The sequence below is a fragment of the Talpa europaea genome (genome assembly GCF_964194135.1).
Source record: "Talpa europaea genome assembly, chromosome: 6".
In the NCBI taxonomy this organism is placed as follows: domain Eukaryota; kingdom Metazoa; phylum Chordata; class Mammalia; order Eulipotyphla; family Talpidae; genus Talpa; species Talpa europaea.
The window spans coordinates 137,061,231-137,087,379 of record NC_140072.1 but is presented as its reverse complement, the minus strand read 5'-3'; the positions used below and the strand labels follow the sequence as shown (position 1 = coordinate 137,087,379).

General features: G+C 49.2%; 1 protein-coding gene across 1 annotated transcript; it reads right to left on the bottom strand.

The window, feature by feature from the left end:
- Positions 1-962: 962 nt before the first annotated feature.
- Positions 963-23,889, bottom strand: TNFSF13B (TNF superfamily member 13b; the record flags this gene model as incomplete). Its single annotated transcript, XM_084234995.1, has 6 exons — positions 963-1,075; positions 4,293-4,443; positions 4,516-4,628; positions 10,118-10,174; positions 23,380-23,455; positions 23,542-23,889. 6 exons carry the CDS (start codon positions 23,887-23,889, stop codon positions 963-965), a joined length of 858 nt encoding a protein of 285 aa, XP_084091121.1.
- Between the last annotated feature and the right edge of the window lie 2,260 nt (positions 23,890-26,149).

Below are 26,149 nucleotides of genomic sequence, written 5' to 3'. Positions count from 1 at the left end.
TGGCCTGGGACATTTCAGGATGTCAAGAACCTGAATGAAGCCCCAACTTCTGTAAAGCCGCTCTCATGAGTACTTGCAAAGGCTGGAACTAGAATAGCAGCAGTTAAAAACGAAAGGACAGGAAATAAAGGGAAATGACATTATAACTGGTAGGAGAGAGTTTTTTAAGGAAAGCAATTATCATTATTTCCAGTTCATGCTTCTAGGCTTGCATTGGAGTCACCCTACGTGAAAACTTTTTGAAGTGAGTGAAGTGAGCGATCGAATCTACATATAAGCAGAGATACGTGAGAGAATTAGCTCCCTTCTGTGAAAAAATGTCTGGGCATGTTCCATCCAACAATATATAAAATTAGAGATAAAATTGCAAACTTAAACCAAAAAGACTTAAATATTATCTACCTCCTGCTTTCTCACCATCTAATATGATAAAGTTGAATTTAATTTACCTTTTATGGGCCAGATGCAAGATCCTGTAACTTTTTCACTTTTTTCCACATCATTAACTGAGAAAGGAGAAAGGTGTGTTTACCATAAAAATGTGGGATAAGTCCTGAGACTTCCCACAAGTATTTGAACGTCCTATGGGGGGGCCCTTGTCCTATGGGAACTGGTGGAACACCGTTTTTGAAGAAATGATTACTGTCCCTTTGAATCTTGTGCGTCCCCCAAAATGGGAAGCTGTGCCCGAACGGCTCAGCGCGGCGTGAGAGTGAGGAGGCTCCTCTGGCCGTTCCCCGCATGGACCCTATTTCTTGTAATTCACATGACACCCTTTGGCTGGGGTTGCCTGGTAAGTTTCCTGTTTTGGTCTTGTTTGAGCAAACCAAAACAAACAGCTCTCAGAAAAGGCTACGGTAATGACATTTTTTTTTTTTCCTTTTGGTATTTCCAGTTAAATGTTTTCTCCTTAGAGGTACAGAGAAACGGAGGAAAATAGCCACAGATGAGGTGTAAGTAGGTCACAGCAGCTTCAGCGCACCAAAAAATGTGCCATCTCCATCCTGAGATATTTTAGCACCTTCTCGTGGTATTGCGAGTTGGAGCTCATCTCCTTCTTCCAGCTTTGCGATGCCTGGAAAGGAGTGATGTAAAAACAAAAACAAAGAAACAACTGTAAGTGTTTGTACAAAGGGGGAAAAAAACTTAAATAAAACTTGGTTTTGGCAAAAATGTTAACACAGGCATTCACACTTCTAATTACACCAAAGGGCTCCTGAACTCCTTACTGTTCTTCAGAATGAAGGAAATAATTAAAGAAACACACAGCAGGAGTCACAACAGATATAAATGCTTTCATCATCTACTATTAAAAAAATGGAGACTCTAATAGGAAGCAATTGTCTAGGAGAAAAATACAGCACATGTCTTAATGGAATGTTATATAGTGAAAAGTGCCTTTGCTTCACTTTATTAACAGGGGAAATACTTTATAGTAAAGTTAATAAAAATACAAAACACACACACACGCATGTCTCTGAGTATGCAGATACACTATGAAGTCCTAGATATACTGTTTAATGTGCATATAAAAAATTCAAAATATCTAAACGCAAAAAACAAAACACCGTTCATTAACAAAGCACTTCGGTTAACACATTTTCCCTGGAGTCCGGACTCTGGACTTAGGCGTCATTGGGGTTATGTCCCTAATCTTTCAAATGACAGGTTTCTTTCCAGGCCCATATGTGTCTTTATGATCAAAAGTAACACGGTCATTAGCCTCTTAGCCCTGATCAATACGTGTGCATGTGACTAATTCATAATGATGCACTCTGTGGAGAAGGCGCATGGAACACAGCTCAGGAGCCACATTCCTTGTGTGGGAAAATGTTGGACCCCATTTTAAAAGAAAAATATGAAGGAGGGGACAGAAGAGAAGAGGGGCAAAGAGATGAAACTAACAAAGTAAGTAGTACCTGCCCGTCAATGTGGGCAGCCAACAATTCAGAAAGCAGTTGCGTTGTTTCATTAACAGGCAGGAAGTGTATTTCCACCGGCACATCTGCATTAACACCTACTCTGTCTTCAAGCCCACAGCACCCACATTTCCTGGGGCACAGCCCGAATTTATAGAGCGCGTACACCATCCAGGTAGGCCCTGCTCCCGGGATAGAGCAGAGATCAGAATGGCAAGATTCTGTCTGCAAAGCTCTGGCTTTTTGTAACAGACCAACACAGACAACAAACAGAAGGGCAGAGTTTTAGGGACTGTTAGAGTCATGTGTATGTTTTCTCAGATGGTTAAAGCATCTGATGACCACCTTAAATAGAAAAAATAAAGACTGGACTGTATTTGTTGAATCGCCATTGTCATAGAGATTGAAGGTAATCTAATATTTTGATAAAGATGATATGTCCTAGACTATTAAGTAATATTAACTCTAAAAATAACGTTGGTCTAGGTTGTGCTTAACATTCCCGCACTGAATTACTGGCTATTTCAGTTGTTTCAGATTACTGCAATCAGCTATACCGTTTGCCGCAATAAACAAATCCAATTGGTGAAGTGCATAATAAATAAGATTCAGCTGTGTGTATCAACGAGGTGCTTGGTATTATATTGGATTCCTTAAATGGCTATTTTAATTTTTTTCAGGTTATTATGGAAATGTTTTATGCATTTACACACTGACGTGCAATTATAGTGGTTTTAAACAAATTCATCCCAGACAGCTAAAAATTGCAAGCCTGACATTTTCTAGAGAATAGTTCTTATATTTAATGGTAAGCCATTAACTTTGAGAAATAGCTTTAAGGTCAAGTTAATTATTTGCCAAGACTGAGGCATCAAAGAAACCTGGCAGAACACCCTAACAGGAAGTAAAATTGCTGGGGCCAGATGATTAGGAAATTTGAAAAGGAATCCATTGTGAAGCTCGGGGAATTAATGAGCCTAAATAAGTTACAGATTGGGGAAGCATTGTCGTTTATAAATATTTTGCAACACTCAAATACTGGTCACCATGGGGCACGGGCCATCATTTCTTTATGAAAATTAGGGAATTTCAGTTCAACAAACTTCCTCATCACCCACCTCAAGCTATTTAGGGTGGAAGACTCAGAATGGCAATTGTGGACTCTTTTCCTTCCTTTCTGATTTCCTGTGCGTTTGCTCCCGAGTGCCTTTGAAGCCAGGCCCAGGAGCTGTCTGGCGGGGGAGTTATTCCTAGGGCTACTGGATGCATCTGCAGCATCACCAGAGGGGAGGATGTGTGGAGGGCACTTTTCTCCTAATGCCAGTCTTGGTTAATTTGAAATTAGCCCCAAGCTAAATGAACCTTACGTTGGCGATTTCAGCTGGAAGAGACCTGGCCTGGTGTAGGGTAAGGAAAAATATCAGGCTTTCCTGCCTTCCCGCCATCAGGATAGATGAGGGAACCCTGTGATCCTGAATGCATGCCTGATGGCGGCACCTGGAGTGGGCACACCTGGGCTAAGACTGTGCTTTTAAGGGCGGCGTCACCGGATGCCAGGAGAAGCCCAAGCAGAAGCCGAAAGAGAAGCTGAGAAGCAGCAGAACGAACGCCAGAGAGCCCAGATAGAGTGAAGACTTGCTGGGGGCTGGGAGGCTGGCAGGCCCCCCAGCCAGCACCCCTGCCTGCCCTATGCCTGGTGAACCCCAATAAAAGACCTGCAAAAAACCACTGAGGACTCTGACTCCTCCTTTACCCGGTCTGCATGGGCTCAGAGAACCTGCCCTGTGTCCTGTCCTGCCCCTTACACCTGGCCAGAGCCTGCCCCTGCTTCCCTGGCACCTCCGCTGGGGTGGGGGGCCCCGCGCTGGCATCCGCCACGGTCACGGTGGGCGGTGTCCATGCACCCGGGCGCCCGCATGAGGTGACAAGGGCCGGGGTGCTGGCGCCCGCCCTCGCCCTGCCACCGCCTTGACGCCGCGCGTCTGGGCGCACTGGGGCCCCGCTGGGCCGCGCGGAAAGTGCAGGATGGGGGGCTGCGCAGCGAAGGCAACAGGAGCCGCCTCTCGGGGCTCTCGGGTCCACCCCCCTCACCAGGGCTCCACAGAGGAGTCCCGAGCTCAGGCCCTGGCCGGCCCTCTGGGGAGGGCATCACCACCGGGCGCGCGGCCAAGGAGAACTCAGGGCGGCCTGTCCGGCGGGGCGCAGGAGGCGCGCCCGGGGCCGCTGCAGACACGACGCTGGGACAGGCCTCGCGCGCAGGAGAAGCCCACCCACTGCCCAGGGCCTGTCTGTCTCCACGCGCTTCTCCCTGTCCTGGTTCTGCGCGCCCCGAGCCCCGGGTCGGCCGTGCCCGCCGCAGCGGCAGGCGCTCACCCGCCGAGTAGCAGGAGTTGTTGGGCACCTCGGCGGGCATGTTCTGGATGCAGCGGAACAGCGTCACCAGGCTCAGCTCGTCCCCGAAGACGTGGACCTTCTTCCTCTGGATCAGGTGGCCCATGGCGAAGGTCTCGTCCGTGTACAGCACCTGCGCGAGCGGAGAGCCGGGTCAGGGGCGCGCGCCAGCCGGGGCCGCCGGCACAGCCGCCCCCGCACCCACCTGACCGTAAATGAAGAAGTAGCCGGTCTCCTTCACCAGGATCTTGTTCTCGCGCTCCTCCAGGGCCGAGCCGCGCTTGAAGCTGAGCAGCCAGGGCACGAAGGTGTACGGGCCTGGCGGGCGGAACCACGGGTCAGACGGGGGGCCGCTCCCCTTCGCCTCCCGCTTGCCCGAACCCCAAAACCACTTTCATCTCTTAAAAAGAAGAGGAAGGAGGACGCATCGCGCCCCTGCGCCGCTGGCTCTGGGGCGCGGACACGTGGCTCGTCGGGGATGCTCCGAGCAGAACCGGGCTGCTCCCGGCGGCACCGCGGCGCTGCCGGGCCGGGTCCCCGCGTCCGGCGCTGTCCATGTCGGGCCGGGTATTTCCCTCGAGCCTGACCCCTGGCTCCCCAGGCAGACAGTTACCAAATTAGCGCAAGGACTTTTAAACATAAAATAATCTAAAATGATGCTGTTGCTTAAAACAACATCGTTTTTAAACAATGATTTCTGCTCAAAAGCATTTTACTAACGAGCTACTATAATTCCGGGAACTCAAGCATCCTCCACCATGGAACTAGGATAGTCCCTGCAATTGAGGAAAAACACAAATTTCTAACACTGCCTGTGCATATGCTGGTAGAGATAAATCTTTACTGAAAAATGCCTTGGTAATATTTTAAATTAATTTCTTATTTTTTTATCCTATGACTGTACCTATAAAAATCGGTGAGCTAGTTCTTAGCTGCTATGTCAGAATAGGGAAAAAGGGAGTTATTAGGCTTATATTCTTATTTTCTTTTGGATGTTGTTTTTTGGCATTTTGTCAGGTGAGCTGTAAATGTTCCTATTGAAGAGAGAGCACGTGTTTACTTGTTTTCAAGTAATCTGCACTTCCCCCCTGTGTGTGTGTGCTCACACACACACACACACACACAACCCATACACAAGGTGCACATATGAGTTATATTCACATGTCCAAGGCTATGACTACTTAGATGTGAACCTAAATGCCAAGAACATAGTTTGCCCTCAATAAATACATGCTGCTGAGTGAATTCAAAATTCTTTAAGAAAGCAGGCTAAATAATAAATTAGATGGTAAAGTGATCATAAACCAAAGCATACATTTTATGGCATGGTTCTACATCGTAAACCTTAGATTTTTAGCACACTAGTTAGACTGCAGATAAATGCCAGCTAGAGAATGAGCAGTAAGTGCCTCTTCGGGGGAGTGTTTTTCTACACTAGCATTAGCTCGGCAGCAGGTGTTCAAGAATGTGGAAGTGAACTCCAAGAATATCAAGAATATCAATGCTCGCTTCCTTAGCCAATGGCTAAACTACAGAAATACCTTTATATATAAAACTTGACTATCAGTTCCACTCAGCTCTAAATACTTGATAGATTTAAATGTTGTTGAAAGTCGAAATATAATGTGCCCATTAGTAAGCAAAATTAAATTAAAATGTCAGTATTAATATGTGAAGATAATTGGCATGTATTTCTTAAGATATCTTAATGAGAAACTCTTTCCTGTTCTGACATAGTCAAGAATTCTCAACAAAAGACTAGCAAATCACACTCAGGTGAACACTTAATGGCTCACACACTATGATCAGGTGATTTTTTTTATCAACAGATGCAAGGATGGATAAATATAAACAAATCAACAAGTGCCTGTATCACACTTAACAAATGAAAAAAATATATGATCATTTCAATTGATGCAGTAAAAGCATTGCCAAAGATCAACGTTCTTTCACGATAAAGATTATCAATAAGTTAGGTACGGAAGAAATTTGCCTCAACATAGCAAAGGTCTATATGACACACCCACAGCTGCTAATCTACTCAACAGTGAAAAGCGAAATGCATTTCCTCTAAGATCAGGAACAAGCCAAGGAGCTCCACTTTTGCTATTTCTATCTAGGCAGAGCAAGCAGGCAGGGAAAGGAAATAAAAGCATCTACATTAGAAAGGAAAATGTAAAATGATCTCCGTTTACGAAGGACCCAGCCTTGTATATAGAAAACCCTATGGTTCTTCATGCAAATAAATAACAAATTCAGCAAAGCTTCAAGATATAAAATCGGCACACAAATATCAGTTGTGCTTCTATCCAGTCACAATGAACAATATGGAAAGGAAATTAAGAATACAATCCTATGCAGCATAGCATAGAAAGACCTTTGAGTACTTAGAGATAAGCTTAACCAAATTGATGAGTGATTTGTACATGGAAAACTATTAAATGTTAATGAAAGAAACTGAATAAGACACAAATGAGTGGAAAGACATCTACCCACATTATGTAAAACAACCTATAGATCCAATGCAATCTCTATACCAAAATTCCAATGAAATTTTTCACAAAATCAAAAAAAAATCCTAAAATTTTATATAGAATCGCAAAATACTCTGAATGACCAAAGAAATCTTGAGCAAAAGCAAAGTTGTCATTCCATGATTTCAAAATTTACTACAATGCTATGGAGTCAAAACAGTATGGTACTGGCCTAGCGGCGAACAGACCAAGGGAACAGAACAGAACGCCCAGAAATAAACTTGTGCAACAACACAGATAAGCCTGGAAGACATTATGTTAAGTGAAATAAGCCAGTCACAGAAAGACAATTACCACATGATCTGTCTTCTCTGTGGAATCTAAAAAGGTCCTGTTCTGAGAAGTGACACTGGTTACCGGGGGCTGAGAACGGGAGGAAATGGGGAGATGCTGGTGAGAGGCAGTGCTTGCAGCAGACATCAGGAGCACAGTAGAGAAGAGAAAAAAAAGACTCAAAAACTGGAATATGTTAAGGTCAACATCCTCAAGCAGGGGGGGAAATATGAACTGTCCAGAAATTTGTTGGTTTCTAAAAATAATTGTGTTGAGGAAAAATTTAAGTTGCATAGCTCACATTTTTTTATCAGGATAAACTGAAGTTAGACAAAATATTTAAATGTAAAATTAAGCTGTGAAATGAAGCCATTAAATTGGGAGAGAGAGCATTTCTAGAAAACTCTGAAATTTAGAGTCTTTTGTAATCATACCTCAAAATCCGGAAGATTAAAAACATGAACAGAACTTAACAACAACAAATAAAGCTTAAACAAAATTACAAAGACAACTGACAACACGGGAGGAGGGGATCTTTCAATTCAGCGTGGATTCATCTGCTTGCCACTTGAAGAGTGCATAGAAATTAATTTGAAATCGAACGAAAGTCCGACAGAAAGCTGGGAAGAATCTGAACAGCAAGCTCACAGAAAAGGGAACATAGAAAAGAAAAAACAGAGAATTTAAAGATAATTATCAGCAATACAAAAACAAAGCGTTCTTAAAATATACAAGATGGTCCGTATAGTTCATATTTGAAGAAAAGCAAATTGAGATGTACTATTTTCCACCTGCTGTTGTTTTGCTGCCAGTGAGACCAGAACATTTAAAAACCCCATTGAGTGATGAGGCAATAACCATCAAAATTCAAAATCTCTCCTATGTGTGGTGACCTGTGTGGATCGAAGACTGTACAGCTATTCTTTGCAACTCTGTCAGAGCTGAGTCTGCTCAGAGGGAGCTGGTTAAATAAATTATGCTATATTCACCCCATAGAGCACTAGGCCACCTTTTTTACAGAAACAAGGAACTCTGTTCAGATATCAAAATAACGACAATATGCATTGTTAAGTGAGAAAAGCTTATGATAGTGTACCCAAATAACATCCACATGAATAGGCACATCTTCTGTCAGGAAGAGGGAAGCCAGGGCTACATTCTCATTTGGGTTTACAGCAAGTGTTGAAGGCCACACGTGAAGTGATGACTTGGAGGGTGAGGCTGGGTGGGGACAGGCTGGAAGGGGAGCAACAGTTTTGAATTCACCCTTAATGGGCTTGTTAAATTTATTTGCAAAACGTACGTGTACCACCTATTCAAAAATGAAATTAAAATTCCAAACATAGAAATAAATAGGAGAGACATGATTTTTCACCCTGCCAGGCTCTGCTGCATTTCATTTGTGGAGGCTGCCTTTGCCCTCCCTGCCTTTGCGGGAGAAAAGCATGAGAGAGCAGTTACTGAGGCTTTTAAAAGACCCGATGCGAACAGCCCTTCTCCTCCGAATGTCCATGAATTTCATCTCCAGACTTGACGTGACATATCTTTCTCCAGAAGGTTTCTTATGGACTTCTGTAAGCAAGCTTAACAAAATGAAGTCTAGCTCTGCCCTCCCCCTACAATTCATGTGCACTGACATTCAGGAGTTGTGCCAGGCTAATCCCTGGTCCAAGTTCACAAACCCAGAGAAACACCCTCGGGGGCAGAGAGAGCTGGCCCCACGGGATCACCCCCTCTGTGCACTTCACACTCAGTGGAGTAGCAGATGCATCCTTTTGTGTGAAGTACTATGTCTTTGTTTTTGGCAAAATGTATCAAACAAAGCTTTTCCAAGTTATGTATCTTTTTAATTTAATTTTTGGAGCTTAGGGATTTTTTTTGGCTTAGTTTAATTCTTAGGAAAGAGTTTGCTGCCTATTAAAAGTTGTAAAAACATGACTTTGGAAGAACAGAGCAATAAATAACAGATTTCAAGTCATTTAATGTTCATGTTACAGTTAGCTACGCTAAATCACACTGAAAATTATAGCTGCAAGACAGGTCCCCAGAGTCACTGCCAAGCTGCATCCAACACCATTATCTGGACTCTTGGACCCCCCGCTCCTGGCCTCTCTGCGCATCTCAGCTCCCTTCTTGTTCCCAGCACCACATTCTCCCCTCCGCCTGCTTTATTCCTTTCCCGTAGTGTTTAATTGTATCATTTTCTCCTTTGCTTGTCCATTGGGGGTTTATTGCTGGCCTGTGTTCCCCTCATCAAAAGGTAAGTTCCCTGAAAGTGTGAACCACGCAGATTTTCTTCACTGCTGAGGGACAGTGCTGGGCAGGAGCTGGGACACTGCCTGCTCGCAGCCAGCCTGTGTATAAAGGAACCATTTGAAACTAGAATTGATCATAGAAATGCCACGTTCATTTATTTGTCTGTGCCATACATTAAATCATATGAATATTTGTGCTATTTTAATATCATGTTTAGGCTATAAAACGTTCAGTTTTACTCTTCATTCAGTCATTTCTACAACCTAATGAAACAGGAGAATTCATATTTGTGAAGATCATCTTGAGTCATTGCATAAGTGAAAAGGATTTCTAAATGATAATAAATCCAATTTGGCTTAATGTTGATTTTGCGTTATCATCTGCTGATTAGCTAACATTGCTAAACATTGGTGTTGCTAAGGTAATTCTGTTGGTTAGAGTGTTACATTTGCCCCAATTGTTTTGAATCCATTTAAATTTATTGTGTTACATCATTTTACAAGACATTTTAGGGCAGATAATTGATCTGAAGTCAAGTTTGAATATAATTTATGGACTTGAAACTTAGAAGTGATGGAACTTACTGAATTCGAAGTGGAAAAATTACTGGGGCAGGCAGTTTTATTTTTATTTTTTAATTTTGTACATTTTAAAAGGGCAGGTGTATTAGGAAAAGCAGAAGGAAAAAGAGGCACCTGCACAGTCACAGGTGGGCAGGAGAGCTGCCTCCGGGGCTGTCATTACCTTTACGAATAGCAGGCGTGCCGCTGTCTGCGATCAGTTGCAAGCAGTCTTGGATGACTGAAAAGCAAAAATATATCTTTTTAGCTACTTGAATAGAATTAAATAAGGATATGAAGGTGACTGAGAATATAGAGCTACAAATCCATACTTCCTGAAACAATGAGTCAATTACACTTGCAACATTGCTTGCATTTTGCCCCTAAAATTACTTTCTGATCTTGCCTAAGATTTTTAATATAACTTCAGCTTAAACCATAACATGTTTTAGCAAAGCTGTATGCTGCAGAGATGCAGTAACAGATCACCTCTGCACGTCACCTGACTGGCTTTCAAAAGTGTTGCCTGCAGAAAAAGCAAGTTCGTTTATTGCCACTTGTTTTTCAAGTTTTCAAGGACATGGACAGTCAAATCATATCATTCTAAAAAAGATTCTCTGCTAAAAGCTGACATTAAATAATGGGTCACTGGACTGAAAATACTGCTATCAACATCACTGGGCATAAAGAGATAATTGCTATGTTTATGGAGCAGATATAAATGCGGGTGATGTCACAAATCCTAAATATTACATACTGGAGACTAAGTCTTGAAAGATACAGATCCTAAGAGGAAGCAAGTGACCAGCCAGAATTGAATCCATGTCCGCGGTGCTCTGGAGCCAAAGGCAGGCTTTTGGACAAATATTTTGGACCAAAATAAGGAGAGAATTATCTTTTAAAAAAATAATAAAAGGAAAGATTTCCCCAAGATTGCATAATCAGTAAAACTTCTGGGAAACATCAATTCACGCCACACATTACATGTAGATTGCTCCAGAGAATATTCAAGCCAATAAATAACTATTTGACTTAATAAAGAGAAATGCCTTCAGGTAAGAGCAAAACAAACGCACCCTGTGTAGGAAAAGCAAGGAAAGCAGCAGGAACCTGTGGCAGAGAAGGCCACACACGTGAGTGCTCTGTAAATGACCAAAATGCTAGTTTAGCTGTTTTATTCCCTACAAGGTATTTCATTCAGAGCTGAAATAACTCTGTAAAAGGACACTTCTCTCAAGGCGTGGTATCGCCACACGGTGAAATACTATTCAACCACAGGAACCACGGAACGTAACCATTTCTCATCAAATGGAAAGAGCACGGGGGGTCACGTGGACCAGGGTAAGGCAGAGCCACAGAGGCAAATACTGGACCTTTTCACATATGCGAGTAAAATACAAAATCAAAGTGGATGAATGGATAAAGCAAAATAGTTATAAACTAGCAGGCATTGATGCCCAAGAGAGCTTTCTGGGGTTCAGAGAGAGGTGGAGGGAGAAGAGGTCAAAGGTAGGTTGGGGGAGAAAGGAAAAGCAGGATGTGTACTGCAGAGGGACAGTTTCACTGTTACAAAAAGAAACTAGAAGATTATACTCATTTCTAGGAGTCAGTATTAGATACTATATTTACGACCCTGGGTAACCAGAAGAGTAAAATCATGAAAAGACAGGGCTGATCAAGGAGACGACAATCACATCTAATCTAACATAAAAGATCATGAAAGAGAGGCTCATAAATTGGGGTATTTTACAGTGAGTAAAATAAAAACACACTTCTCCTTGCAGGCGGTGACGAGCTGGCCGCGGTGCCGGAGTTCTGCTTCAGTTGATTAACTGAAATTTTCTATTACTTAGCGCTTGGGATAACAGATGTAAGAATTACATCCTGAGGTGGTACAGGCACAGTGACCTAAAAAGATTGTTGTCAGTGGAGTGACTGCTAAGAAAGCCTGTGAAGGAATTTCCCTGGTGACTCCGAGGTAGAAATGGAGCCCTAGAGGCTGCGTTTCCTATGTAGGCCGCAGCTTCTCTGACCCATCTTTACCCTGGTGCAGTCTCTAAAGCCCAGAGTCCCCTCTGGCTGACTGTCAAACAATGCAGCGCTGTCCGTGCTGCAGGAGGGGGCAAAGCAGCGGTGCAGACGTTACGGGAACAGGGCACAGCATCCCAGTGGGCAGAGGCGTCGTGAGAGGATGGCCGGAGAGAGCCTTGACGGGGCACCCGGACAGCTCACGGTGGAAGGAGCAGCAGCGGCAGGAGTCGGATCCAGCTAGTTTAGGGGAGTCCTGTTCTTCCCGCCACACCGGGAGGAGCCGTGCCCAGGGCCCGCTCACAGAGGAGGAAGAGGAGGGTGCTGATGAAAGCCACATTCCTCTGGTGCCACGTGTGCAAGCGTGGATCAGCAAAGATGGGATAAGGCATTTGAAACATTTCATACTTTTTTTAAGATTTATTTATTTATGCATACAAGAGCTGGGGTACAGGCCAGGGATGCGGGGGGTGAGAGGACTCACCAGAGACAGTGGGGAACAGAACAGGTTGACTGAAATCCACTGCTGAGGGGAGCAGCGGGCGAGACAGGCGAGGTCTGCCGCACCATGTGGGTTTCTCCCTGGCCGGCCTGCTGGGATCGAGCCCGTGCTGCAGAGGCTGCGGACAGCTTCACAGCGCTGCGCTCAACCCTCTGCGTGGAAACATTTCATACTAAACCTGGTACATAAAATACCACAATCTCGATTTTGTTTTTTAAAGATTGATTTATTTATTTATACAAGCACTGGGCACAGTCAGAAGCGCGGGAGGGTGAGAGAATCCACCAGAGCCAGAGCGGGGAGCAGAGCAGGCAGAGGGACCGAAGGACACTGCTGAGGGGAGCAACGGGCGGCAGGAGGGGTCTGCGCTCCATGTGGGACCCTCCTCCGGTGGCCGGGGAGCAGCCGGGGATCGAACCGGCGCTGCAGAGGCCGCAGGCAGCTTCACAACCCAGCACTCAACCGCTGCGCCACCGGGGAGGCCCCAATCTCGATTGTTATTGGTGGCAGTGCTCTCATGCTTATCTCTACATAGCAGTGAACAGACACCCGGACATAGGCAGATACTGGGGGCTGTGCCAGCCTGAGGGCACATCCGTCGCCAGGAGGCCAAAGAAAGCCCCAGTTAGTCCTGTTCACTTCCCCTGACTGTTTCCCCAAAGGTCCTGGAGGAGACTGACACTCAGGGGCACACCACCGGAGGCCTCAGCGCTCACTCGCCCGAAAATGCCTGGAATTTACCCTCTGCCCTCCACTGGCCTTGGCCACAGCCTGAGCCCCGGAGACTGAGGGTCTGTTCTGTCATGCAGGGGAATTCGAGCTTCAGGAAGACCTGCTCTGGAAAGTTCGTTTCTCCAAATGCTCTTCAGAAAAGAAAAGCGGCTGTGCACCCCGCCTTCTGCTTATTCCAGAGACCGTCACCCAACTTTCCTGGGAGTTGTGGGAAGCAGGCAGCGCGTGGGTACACCTGCCCCCCACACTGCGCGCCCCTGCAGGGAGCTCCCCCGGTGCTCACTGCTCCCCTGACGGCCTCCAGCCCCGCCTGTTCCCCACAGAGATGTCTGTAGGCTATGCACGGTCGCTCAGCTAAAAGATCACCCCCAAAGAGTGGCCCGGAGGGGCCGCCCGAGAGCAGGAGACCCCATCACAAGAGTTTGAGGAGGCAGAGCCGCGTGTCAGAGCCGCGGAACTGGTGACAACTGGTGACAGTTGGTGACAACTGGGTGTTGGTTTTCAGGCGCTCAGGCATCTCTCTACCTTTGAGATTAACTATACAGGAGGTTAGAAAAAGTCACTTATTCTATACCTTGTGTAAAATATTTGGAAAAGCGAGGTGGGACACTGATAACACAAGCAGTTCACCGAAGAGAAATTGCTAAAATAAGAACTTTTAAGACAAGACAGTTTTCTGTTGCTCAATAGTTGATATAATAAAAATCCAAGCAACGTCACAGTTAGAACAGCACGTAAGTGCTTCCAGAGGAAGCATTTCAAGCTGCAGGCGCGTAACATTCAAACTCCATTTAACCAGGAAAAGTGGCTGGAAAGGATACGGGGCCGTTGGTGTCGTCGTTTTGTTTTTCTTGAACGAGTTTTGAATGATAAGCAGTGGCTGGAAAGGGGCAGTGAGGAGAAATACCTCAAAGATCTAAATATTGACCTAACCCTGGACAGAGAATTGTGAAAAAGTTGGAGAAGTCGCGGCTGACCCGTCCCCGGTGCCACACGAGGAGGGAAACCGGGCGCGGTGGGGAGCAGCTGTCCTGGGCGGGCCGCTAAGGAGGCTGTAGGAATTAAGAACTTTTTTTTTAAGTGAACTAGATTGAGAAGTTTGCATTTGACCCAAAAAGTCGGCCGGACGCCCGCCTGTGCCCAGAGCGAGCGCAGGATGCCAGCGCAGCGCCCGGGACGAAGGCGAGGCTCTCGTGAGTTTCCGGCCAGGGACCAGGTGAATGGGAAGATGAGGAAACTCTAATGACCAGTCTCTGATTCTGGGAGTTCAGGAAAAGGGGAGCCCGGGGACTCGGCCAGGGGCGTGGCTCCTGGAGGACGTGGCAAGGAGATGATACCATAAATGGAAATCTTTGCAAATATTTTAAGAATTTCAAAAAGAAATGGCCCAGCTGGACAAGCGCTGGGATTGAAGGGCCGCGAGGCTGCGGCGTGTCCATCGCGCCCGGCCGGCAGGTGCACCCGCGCGCCCCGCGCAGGCCTGGCAGCACCAGAGGACACCCCAGCAGAAGACGCCACCCTCCCCCGCGCTTCCTTTTCCAGCTGATCAGACATGTCAGTGCCTCCTCGAGGGCTCACCGTACAGTTGCCGGCAAGTCCACGGGGCGCGCTGGCCTCCGCCCGGCCCTGACTTCCTTCGAGTCACTTCCCTTGAAAGGCGCGGGGGGCGGCGGCGCACCCAGAAGGCCCTGGCCCCGGCCACCCGCTGCCCCAGCAAGTGCCCCCGCCGCGAGGCTTCCAGCTGCCCCCTGACGTGTCCACCCAGGCCGGCGACACCCTGGGCCCCGCCAGCCCCAAACTCTCTTCTCGTCCTCACACCCTCACTTTACACTCCTTGGTTTTCTCTTGGCGCACACACAACTCTACCTCTGAGCTGTTCAAGCTGGAACCTTCTGTAAGTTGATTTCTTCTGATTGTCTGATTTCTTTTTCCCCAACGAATAATCTCGTAATCAAGTTCTAAGGGCTTGAGTTTGTAACTTGTGTTCAATTTAGATCCCGTCTCTCGGGCATCTCAGTGGACAGTTTTATTAAGCACTAAATTTACGTCCTGTGTCGTGTCAGGGATAGGGGAGAAAAAGAGAGAGAATCCCAGACGCCCCAGAGGAGGAGCAAAGACGCATCAGTATCGCAAAATAGAGTGAATGTCCCCAAAAGAGGGGCCCAGCGCCCAGACGTTAGATGGCTTCTCTGGACAAGTGCACTAAAATCCAAAGGAAGGAGGGGACAGGAATATCCCAGACTAAGTTAGCAATCACCAGACTGTCAAAAGGCTGATGATGGAGGGACGGCGTGAGTGGGGCCAGGGAGAGAATGATCAAAACAAGGTGAGGGATGTGGCGGCCTCAGTGTCGGTCTCCACCCTCCCCCGCGACGCGGCCCGGGGCTGCCACACTGCGCCTCTGCTCTGCCCTGCAGTCCTAATACGTCACTTTCGCTTCCTGCACAATTGTCTCCCTAGCCCAAGTTGTCCCTTGTCCTTGTAGTAATTCCCCGGAGGGTTTCCTTGGACACAAAGCCGCGTCTCCTGTCATGGCTGATGAGCTCCACTCAGCTCCCCTCCCGCCTGCTCAGCAAGGGCCATCTGTGCGCTCCAGGGTGCACCCCAACCCGGCCAGTTCCTACGCTACATCTTCCTCACTCTCCACCAGGTGACGCCCCACCCGCCCTTCAGAGCCTAGGCCAAGTGTCGACCCTGACCTGGATCCTGCGAGCGGAAGCCCTGATACCTCCACACCTTGTCCGTGCATCCACCGAACCACATTTCACTGCACATAGTAATTGTTTCTATAACTGTCTCTCTCCCTAGACTGTGAGTCACTTGATACTCAGAATTTGCATAGTGACTGAATTTTAACAGACTGCAAAAAATCTGTGGAGCAATTTAGAAGGTAGAATAGACATTTTACAGCATCTGAGCTTTCCAAATAATTCTCAAAGATCTCATGCTGACTCCCAACTATATAATACGTGCTGAATCCAATTAAATTAGGAAAAAGATTTTCGTATAAAAAATAATTCCCACAATTTCTAGATGCTCTAACAATAAAGCTTTAAGCCCATGCTTATAGGGAAAACATTTTCTACAGCAAATAATCTTCAAGAAGTTGTTAAATCTTCATCCACAGAATGATGGCAGCTATGACAGTTTTTAAAGGAAATGGTTGTGTACTATTTCTCTAGCACGGCTTACTCTCTGTTTCGCAGAAGAAGCTTTAAAGAAGAAATAAAAGAGAAAAAAAAAGATCTTAATTGTGATCTCACCTTTGGGGGAAGAAGCTATGGAAGAGCAGGTTTTCAATTCCTTTATCTCTGTCTGAAACAGTCCAATCAAGAGGAGGAGGCTGAGCTGAACAGGGAGGGGAGGGCGAGGGGGTGACTCTGCACTTGTGAAAACATGTCAATCAATCAACTCCTGCAGAAATCCCAAAACTCCGAAGAGTAAAGGGTGGTGTCGGGGCCTGACATACATCGGGCCTCTCGTCTTTCCCTACGTCCCGTTGAGTCATGTTCCACCGTGGGCTGCACCCTCCTCTTACCCGGCAATCCTCAGTCTTCACACCCCAGGGTGCTCTTCTGCGCCCTGGCCTGGGTGCCCTCCCCCCTGCAAGCTCCACCACTGCCATCCCTTGGGTCCATGACCAGTGTCCCTCACACTGGCAGCCTCAACAGTCTAAGCCTCTCCAGGACCGAATAATTTGACACCTACAGCTCATACGGTTGAAAAGACTCACAATTTATACTCAGTAGATAATGAATTAAAGCCCTAGTTCTCAGACCAATGACTGTGTAGCCTCGAGACTGACACTTCATTCTGAACAAGTCTTTCTTATCTGTACAAAGGGAATAATTTATACCTCACAGTGTTGCTGTGAGAATCAACTGAAGTCATAGTTTACCTGTATTTTGTAAAGGCTGAAGAGCTTGCTGTTTATCTTACTGTTACGTAAAAATTTAATTTAGGAGCCTCCCTGTGGTGCAAGGGGTTAGTCTCAGCACTATGAAGCTATTAGCAGCCACTGCAGCCCAAGTTTGATCTGTGGCCAGGGAGCTACCCACAGGGTGCAGCAGACCTCGCCTGTCTCCCCTCAGCAGTGTGTTTCAGTCAATCCACCTGTTCTGCTCCCCACTCTGTCTCTGTCTCTCACACCCCCTGCACCTCTGGCCTGCACCCTAGCTCTTGTATGCATAAAAAATAAATAAATCTTAAAAATATTTAACTTGCCCAACTAAATATCTAGCTGGTTGACAGAAGAACTTGACTGTCTGAACTTCAGTTTTCTCATCCTCAATGAAGACGTCAGGCCCACAGGTGGAAGAAGAGACTGGTGGTGGCGACATAAGTAGGTCCAGCCAATGAATGGACAGCATGGGGCTGCAGTGGACAGTACCGTCTTGCATACTTGAAAGTGGCTAAGATAATAAATCTTGAAAGTCCCCATCATAAGAAAAAAATGCATAAGTGTGTAGTGATGGATGGTGGACTGGGCCAGGGGTGAGGGGTTACCACGTATCCAAATATCACACTGTGATGTGATGTGCCTGAAATTCACGTCAACTAGATCTCCACTCAGAAAGACAGTGAAGACCACAGCACCAACCAAATTGACTCACCCTGAGAGGGTGAGTCACCTCGCAGGTTGGACCGGCCTGCACGCAGGGCCCGAGCAGTGACCGGGGGTCTCGCGCCCCAGTTCAGTTCATTCTGGAAACTGCTCGGAGCTTGCCATTTTGAGGACCATCTGTGTCTTCTCTGACTCTTCGGAACCGGCCAGCACAGGGGCAGCGGGCGCGGCCCCTCAGGTAGGGCTGACCAGGAAAGCGCGACCAGTGTCCAGTCTGCTGGGGTCGTGAGTGAGAACACGCCGCACACGACTGTGTCTTTCTATATTTCCTATGAATGTGTGCATTTTTTTTTCTTAGAAAGTATAGAGAATGATCGAGCTTCAAGGAGAAGATCACACTCACCCCGGCCTCCCCGTTGGGAGCAGAAACGCACCCCCTGCCGCTCCTCGCCCTTCACGCCCGCCGCTGATTCTTGCCGCCCACCTAGAGAGTCCACTTTGTCAATGTATTTGTCTTTTTCTCATGTGACAGTTTCCTCATGAGTTACGTTTGTCAATTACGTTCTTTCCCCCTCGCTTTGATCTCCCGAGGGGCCAGTTCTGTGACTGTGTCCTGGTGGACACCCAAGACCCGACCTGGCGGCCGCCTCCGGCTGGAGGGGCGCCTGCAGCAGGCACCGTCGTGATGGGCTGTGCTGGCTGCCTGGTTCCGGCTCCTCCACTTCCCAAAACCTTGAACTTGACGAGAACAGAGTTCAGAGGTTGGGTCCTCGGCTCACTATTTTCAAGTCAAATACTTTTTGAAATTGAACAGACACCAGCTCTTGCGACACTGAAGAAAAGGTCTCTCATAATGGGAGCAGAGGAGAAAAATAACTCTGGCCAAGGAAGATTCTGGGCAAAGATCGCCATGACAACAGCCAGCTGTTCCCGGCCTGGAGGCAGGGGCCCTTGCTGGGCGAGAGGCTCCGGCCAGCCTGGTCTGGGAGGGCCTGGGTGGCTGGGTTCTGCACTGGCCTTTCAACACTCACCCTACGCCTGAAAGTGGCTGCTGAGCCAGAGCAGCAGTGGAGTGGAGAGGGGGCGTGACCCGCCCTCCCTGCCAGCACCTCGCCCAGGGAGCGCCTTGGAGTCTGAGGCAGAAGACCCAGAGGGATTTGGGTCTTGGTAGTTCTACTTTCAACCATTAAAAATGTCTACCCCAGGGAAATACACAAGTCACAGTGCTGGGTGTCCAGTAGGCACAAGATAGTCCCCGCGCTGATCTTAAAAAAAACGGCAAGTGCCAGGCGATCCTGACGAGGGGAACACTGGTGGAGCCCCCAGAAAGCCTGACTCATCAGTTAGGTCCCAGGTTGGGCTCTTCACCGTGACAAAGACCACAAGGTCAAGGCCAAGCTCCCTGCACCCCCTCAGGTCTTGCCTGTCATCCTAAAGTCCAACCTAAAAAGCTTACTTGAAAATGGAGAATAAAGTACATTGGTTGAAATCTTACAATAAATATTTAGAAGATAAAATATGGGCATTTTCCCCATGTTTTACTTAATAGTTCTTTGAATTCTTCATGTTTTCACCAGTTGAGACAAGTATAATAAACATGATCAATTAAAAAAGGAACTTTGTCTTTCTGTAATCTAAAACACATGGGTTCCTGATAACTCTTCACTTCCCCCAGAATAAAGGGAGGGGTGCAAGGCCACCCGGCTTGGCCAACGGCTGTTCTGGCTCCGTGGAGGCGGCTGGGAGAGCATCCCCCGGACTCTCCGGGACTCCCAGGGCCTGAGGGTGAACAGGCCTCCGTGGTACGCGGCTCGCTATGTGCGGAGCCGGAAGCTGGGGAAGTCTTCATACACATATCTCCAATGCCGAGTTGCGTCAGTTATTTCTTTCTAATTGGGACTATCTTCTGGGTTTACAAGTGAAGTTTGGCTGGGTCCAACCACTATGGAGAGCTGTGTGGAGGTTCCTCAATCTACTAAAAATGGAGCTTCCATAGGATCCAGCAATTCCACTCCTAGGGATTTACCCAAAGGACACAGAAACATCCATTCCAAAGAGCACCTGCACCCCTATGTTTATAGCAGCACTGTTTACAATAGCTAAGCTTTGGAAACAGCCCAAATGCCCAAAAATAGATGACTGGATCAAGAAGATGTGGTGCATACACACCATGGACATTCAAAAAAGATAAACACATGCAATTTGCAGCAACATGGATGGCGCTGGAAGGGATCATGCTCAGCGAAATAAGCCAGAAAGAAAAAGAAAAATACCGGATGGTCTCACTCATAGCAGGAATCTAGAAAACTTAAATAAGGGACCAGGAAAATGAATAACTATAAGAAAGTGAAAATCAAAATCAACAAACAATTATGAACCAGGGACACACTATGCGGAGCGGGGAAAGGTGGGATTGGGGTCAAAATAAAAGGGTTGCTATTGTATAGGGAATATAAAAATAAAATTTAAAAAAAAAGTGAAGTTTGGGCTGATTTGAAACATTTGGCGATTCTTTGATCCTGGATTTCCCCACATTTCTGTTTGTTATACCACCATCAAACATTATCTTATGAAACACACGAAAGTTCACAAGACTTTGATTTAAAACAACATCATTAAGAAAAACAAAGCCAAGGCCAAGTTCTGAACAGATCCCCATAACCGCAATGTCTTTCTCAATAAATGAGATATTAGTAAAATACTTATATAACTTTTCCAGAGTTAAATGACAGGTTAAGGTCCTTTCTCTCTGCGGAAAGAAGTGAAATGAACAATCAAGGAGAAGGGGCCTGGGGGCGGGCGGGAGGAGGGGGTCGTGTGCCCTCGGCTGCAGTGGGGATCGTGAACACCCACCAAGCGGCATCCTTGAGACGCGCACCCTTGTTCTTATATAAACGATGCTCAGTGAGAATAACAGGTGCTAAATAAAACCAGAAATCCATGAAATGACCCTTCCAGAGACCGCTGGGTGCGGCAGCTCTGCTGAGGCTTCTCAGCAGCCCAACAGGCCCTGCCTGGCCGGCAAAGAGGCCCCAGAGCCTCCCTGCTCCCCGCCCGCTGCCCGTGCCCAGCTCCTTCTTGGGTTCAGTAGCTCCTTCCAGGCCTCGCCACAGAGGCTCCTGAGAAGGGCTGTGGCTGACACTTGACAGGGGGAGAACTCAGAACAGGGCACATCTCCCCAGGAACAATGCCAGGTCACGCCCAGGCCACTCTGGTTTGGCTTCACATCGAGGTCAGAATCAACCAGCGGCCGTGGCTCCTGGAGCAGGTGCTGTTGCTGGGGTCGGGATGAGCTGACGACTCGGACCCAGGCCCTGGGTCTCTGCTCTAGGCCAAGGAGACAGGGCCAAGGCTCTGGGAGGCTCTGGGTTATGTGTCCAAGGTGCCCAGCGCAGATGCAGCATCTGCCTGTGCGTGGGAGGTGGGCTTAGGGCCCTGCACCCTGCACATAACTACAGAGTGAGGTGCACATAATAAAATTGGAGGGCCTGGTGAACTGGGGTTGGACTTACAGAAAAAATAAAAGCAGATAACATCCTGGTTGCATTGTTTAGCAATACTGAGCTCTTTTGGCCCAGTTTTACGGTGAGGGCGCCCTGACGCCAAGCAGTCGGTGTAGGATACAGAATATTCTAGAAAAAGTCTATAATAATCCTGTAACACAGCAAGTATACATCCACTGAGTGTGCTGATGTGGCTTAGAGATAATGTGACATCAAATACTGTACCACTTATTTAAAACCGTATAATTGCTCAGCTTAACAAGCACTTGAAAATGCTAAGGCTCCAAAATAACAGCAGAAGCTTGCAGAAAAATCACCTGGCAGAACGGGGAGGCCGCCGATGTGCAGCTGTGACGATGGCGCATGTCCCGTTTACTGCCAGAGTCATGGAGAGCTTTCAGGAGAACAGGAATGGAAACACCTGTGTCCTGTTTCCGCACCTGCCCGACACAACCTAGGTGCTCATACCTGCCCTTTCTGTGCGGCAGCTTCTGCCCCTGAGGCAGCCTCTGCTGCTGATCGCCAGTGAGCATGCTGAACAAAGGGTGGCAGTTACTCAGACACAGAAAGTCAGAGTACATAAGACCCCCTTCCCCTGTGCGTTGGACTGGACAGCCAGTGACAGGTAAGATCGGGGACAGACGACAGAAGGCACTGCCTGCATAAGTGTCTGCGACTCCTGACAACCTAAGACAGGCGCAGTCCCCGAGGGGATTCATAAAAACCCTTCTTTGGCCTTATAAGAAGACGGCTGCTATCAAGCAATGCCGTTGTATTCCAGCTGACACTGCCCAGCTTGCCGAGACCACACCGCTCATCTTTAACTTACCACTCAATAGCTTTGTGCTTCACTGCCCAGTTGCTGCCTTAAACTGGTTTGACTACTTACAGAAAATGCTTAAGAATCTAAATGTGAGAAATAGCTGTTGTGATTTTATAATAGTAAATTTAATCAACAGAAATAGTTATAAGTAATAGTAAAGAAATATCCATATTATAGTATATACATAATACGCAATGTAGATGGGAAATTAATAGTTGAATCAATGTTTAAACTAAGGTTAATTGCAAAGACCTGAGGGTCAAAAATGGTTTCGGACGAAGGAGACCTCTTGCTGTGGTCTCGGTAGGAACTTGATTTATTGATGATTGTACATGAATGGAATCTTGAAATGGTGCATATTGTTTTTTTGTTATGTTTCACTGCATGTAATAATCTAACGTATAATTAACCACAAACTGTAAAAAATAATCTTATGTAATGGTCAAAATAATGTATGAAAAGAGAAAGTTAATTCCAGCCAATTACACTCAGATTTTCACTCCCTTAGAGTGTGTCTGTGTGTCATTTCTTTTCGTCCCTCGCCTTAATTCTTTCAACCACCTCGGGCTTGTTCTCGCTCATTCCCTGAGAGTGCCTCGATTTACCCGCCGCTGCTGGGCTGGTCCGCGGCATTTCTGTACTGAAGGGAAAGCGCACCAGCAGAGGACGCCTGCGAAGCTCGGTGCTGGCCCACGGGAGGCCAGCCTGCCCGTTCATCTTTGATTTGAAGGAACGGAACGGGAGCAGGGCGCTGGGAAGACCTCACCCACACTGAGACTTCACAAATCTGTGTCATTTTGCGGAACATGAAGACAGGCAGCAGCTATGAGCCAACGATCAGAAGAAGGTTCATATACTGTGGCTCACTTGGGAAGGTGCATGTGAAAGCAGAATGTGAAAACCTCTGTGTGTGCATACAATAGACTTTTCTCAAGTGGAAAGCAAGCCGCCAGCACACACACACCTGCTCCGCGATGACTCTGCCTGGCTGTAAGCACCAGATGCACCTCAGGACGTCTTGGTCTGGAGCCCCCCACTGTGACTCAGGTAGACAAAACCCCCACAGTGTTCCATGCTCAAATCACAGCGTCTCCCCTAAAACCAGCTCTCTGGAGGAGAGACAGCCTGCAGCCCGTGACGTCTGCCTGCACCACCTTTGTCATGAAGCCACATCTGCACCAGCTGGCAGGTAGCTCAGCTCCCCGTGCTGTTCTCTGGCCCCAGCCTGGACGCGCCCTCCACACCTGTGAGCACCATGCAGCGGGCGTTGCACAACCCCAAGCCCCCATCCTACCTGCTTCTTCGGGACCCAGAGCAGTGCGCTTCCTCCTGCTGCCGGAGCTGGCGTTGCTAGGCGGTGCAAGGCTCCCCTAAGAAGAGAAAACCCCAAGTTATTACCAAGGCCTCTGCCGTTGGAGGAGAAGCGCGCGTAGGGCTGCAGCTGCTGCAAACTCACTTTCTGAGCTGGGGTGACAGCTGGGGTCTCCGGCAGAGTTGCCCTGGGGGCTGCTGTCGCTGCCCGGGGAGGTTCTGGCTGCGCATCTGCAAGGGGGGCCTGCAGTTCTGCCCGGAGGCTCCCCAGCTCCGCTTGCAGGACAGCCAGCTGGTAGAAAGACACCCCGGTGAGGCAGCAAGACAGCAGGGCCAGCAGCAGGGTCCCGGCCAGCAGCTTTCCATCTGGGGAGAGCAGGGCAGAGGGGCTTTCCTTCTGGTTGAGGATGGGGACACCCTGGCCTTTCATTGCTTCCCTGTTCTCAAAGCAAGGAGAGAGGCGCGCCCGCTTCCTTTCCGTGGAGTCATCCATCCCACGCCTGGGCTTTGAAGGTTAGGTCCTTTAGCCTAAGTGACCACAGGGAACGGGTCATTTCCTGTTCTCGGTGTCTGTGGACGGTCTGAGTTAAGAGCAGCCGCTAGGGTGGCCCCCCAGGAGCCCTCGCCTGCATCCTCTCCCCTCTGCCCCTCGGCATCGCTGGCCTTGCTGTCCTGGCATCGCCCTGGGCCGATTGCTCAACCAGCCTTCCTCATTTCACTTTCAGTTTTTGCAAGCATCGTAATGGCATCTCCAGACGCCGGCCACCCCGCGCCTACCGCTGCGCGGGCTGAGTGCTGGGCTGGGAACGGCTCGCTGGAGACCACCTGGAAGCCCCGGGCTGGGGGCTCTCCGGGGGCCCAGGCAAGACCCAGGGCCTGGGCCTGTGCCCAGGTAGCGGGGGAGGGGGGAGGCCTCGCTGTGCTGCTGTGGTTGTAAAAACAGTGAGTGGGAGCGCCGCTGAGTCAGCCTGTCCGCCTGTCGGCGGGCTCCGGGCCCGGCTCTGCAGCGAGCGAGCGCGGGGAGCAGGAAAGGCAAGCAGGTGTCGCCTGCAGGGTTCTCTGTCTGTATCTAAGTGGTGCGGGGCCCAGACGCCGCCCCATTCTGGAGCCGGGTTTGGACAAGACCAGACGGGGCTTTCCGCGTGGTGCAGGAGGGGGCGCACCCCACCTGGTCTTCCCCCACCCGGTGGGGCGTGCATGCCCCCCACTGCAGAGCCACCTCTGGAGCTGCGAGTCCCCACTCCTGCTGACACTGCTGCAGGGAGCCCGGGCTTCCCTCCAGCTCCAGAGGCCTCCCGCCAAGCCAGCCCACGAGGCCCCAGGGGCCTGACCCGAGGACTCCGCCTCTAGCCAGCTGGCCTGCCCAGCCCAGCTCCCCATCGCCAAACGTGGGGGTGCACCGGGCCAGTCCTGGTGGAGATGACGCCGGGCACACGCTCTGGCCGCCCAGTGCAGCACCATGTGCTGGGCACCCCGCACACCCCCCAGCACTGCTGCTGGGCACCCCCGCAGGCCAGGCCGCCCCCCACCGATTCCCCAAGGAGAGGGCTGGGACCAGGTCTGTGTCAGCCTCCCCATCCTGGGTGAGCAGGCAGCAGCCCTCTGGCTCCAGTGGCCACTTCTGCTGGGGCTCTAAGGAGACTAGGGGAGGGGCGGGAACGGACTTGGGGGGTCCCAGCTGGGCCCCTACGGCTACTCCCCAGGACATGCTCCCTTCTCCACCCTGGGAATGAGCCCGCTTTCACCCACCCCTTCCTCGAGGGCTTCTCCTGGGGACACGTGCTGCCCCTGGAGGCATCTGGGCACAGCCTGCACCAGCGCTGGCCAGCAGGCCCCTGCCCGGGCAGCGCCCGCCCCGGCTTGCCCCTCAGGACGCCCCTCCTCGTGCTCACCTGGCACAGCTGCTTGTCCTCCCTGCCTCGCGTTCCAGGCCCTTTGAAAAAGCTTCTTCAAAACCCCTTTCAGAACAAACCTTGTGGCCTCCAGTAGTGGCTCCGCTTCTCAGAGGAACGCCTTCTGCACAGGTGGGACCCTGGCCAGACGGCACGTGACCCGGGCCTCTGTCAAGGTCAGTCAGGACGATGCCTTCCAGTCAGCCTGGCGAATAACAGAGTCAGCTTGGGGCTGCCTGGGGCTGGACTGGGGGCTGCCCGGGAATGCACTGGGGTCTGTGCTGGGCTGGGCTGGGCTGGGCTGGGCTGGGGGCTGCCCGGGGCTGGGCTGGGGGCTGCCCGGGGCTGGGCTGGGGGCTGCCCGGGGCTGGGCTGGGGGCTGCCCGGGGCTGGGCTGGGGGCTGCACGGGGCTGAACTGGGGGCTGCCTGGGGCTGGACTGGGGGCTGCACGGGGCTGGATTGGGGGCCGCACAGGGCTGGACTGAGGGCTGCACCTCAACTCAGGGAGCAGTTGCCGTGTGTGAACTAGACAAGGCCACCCCAGGATCCAGCAGCGCTAGAAGCCAGCTTTCCCCAGTGAGGGGACGTCCTCCCAGGCCTGGGGGACCCTGTCTCCACATTCTGCAGTAAAAATCCCAAAGAGGGCAGAGGTGACCCGGTGAGCCAGGGCGGGGCGAGCGCTCCTGGGCGGAGACCTCACTCTGCAGCCCGAGGGAGCCCCTGCCAGCCTGCTCAGGCCATTGTAGAGCAAGTCCCCGTCTTGGATCAAGTGGTGGACACCAGGGGCGGACACTAGGGTGCGTCCTCTTGGAAAGGTGTCAGCGCAGCTCCCATGCCTCAGGCACCTCCCTGGAAAGGGA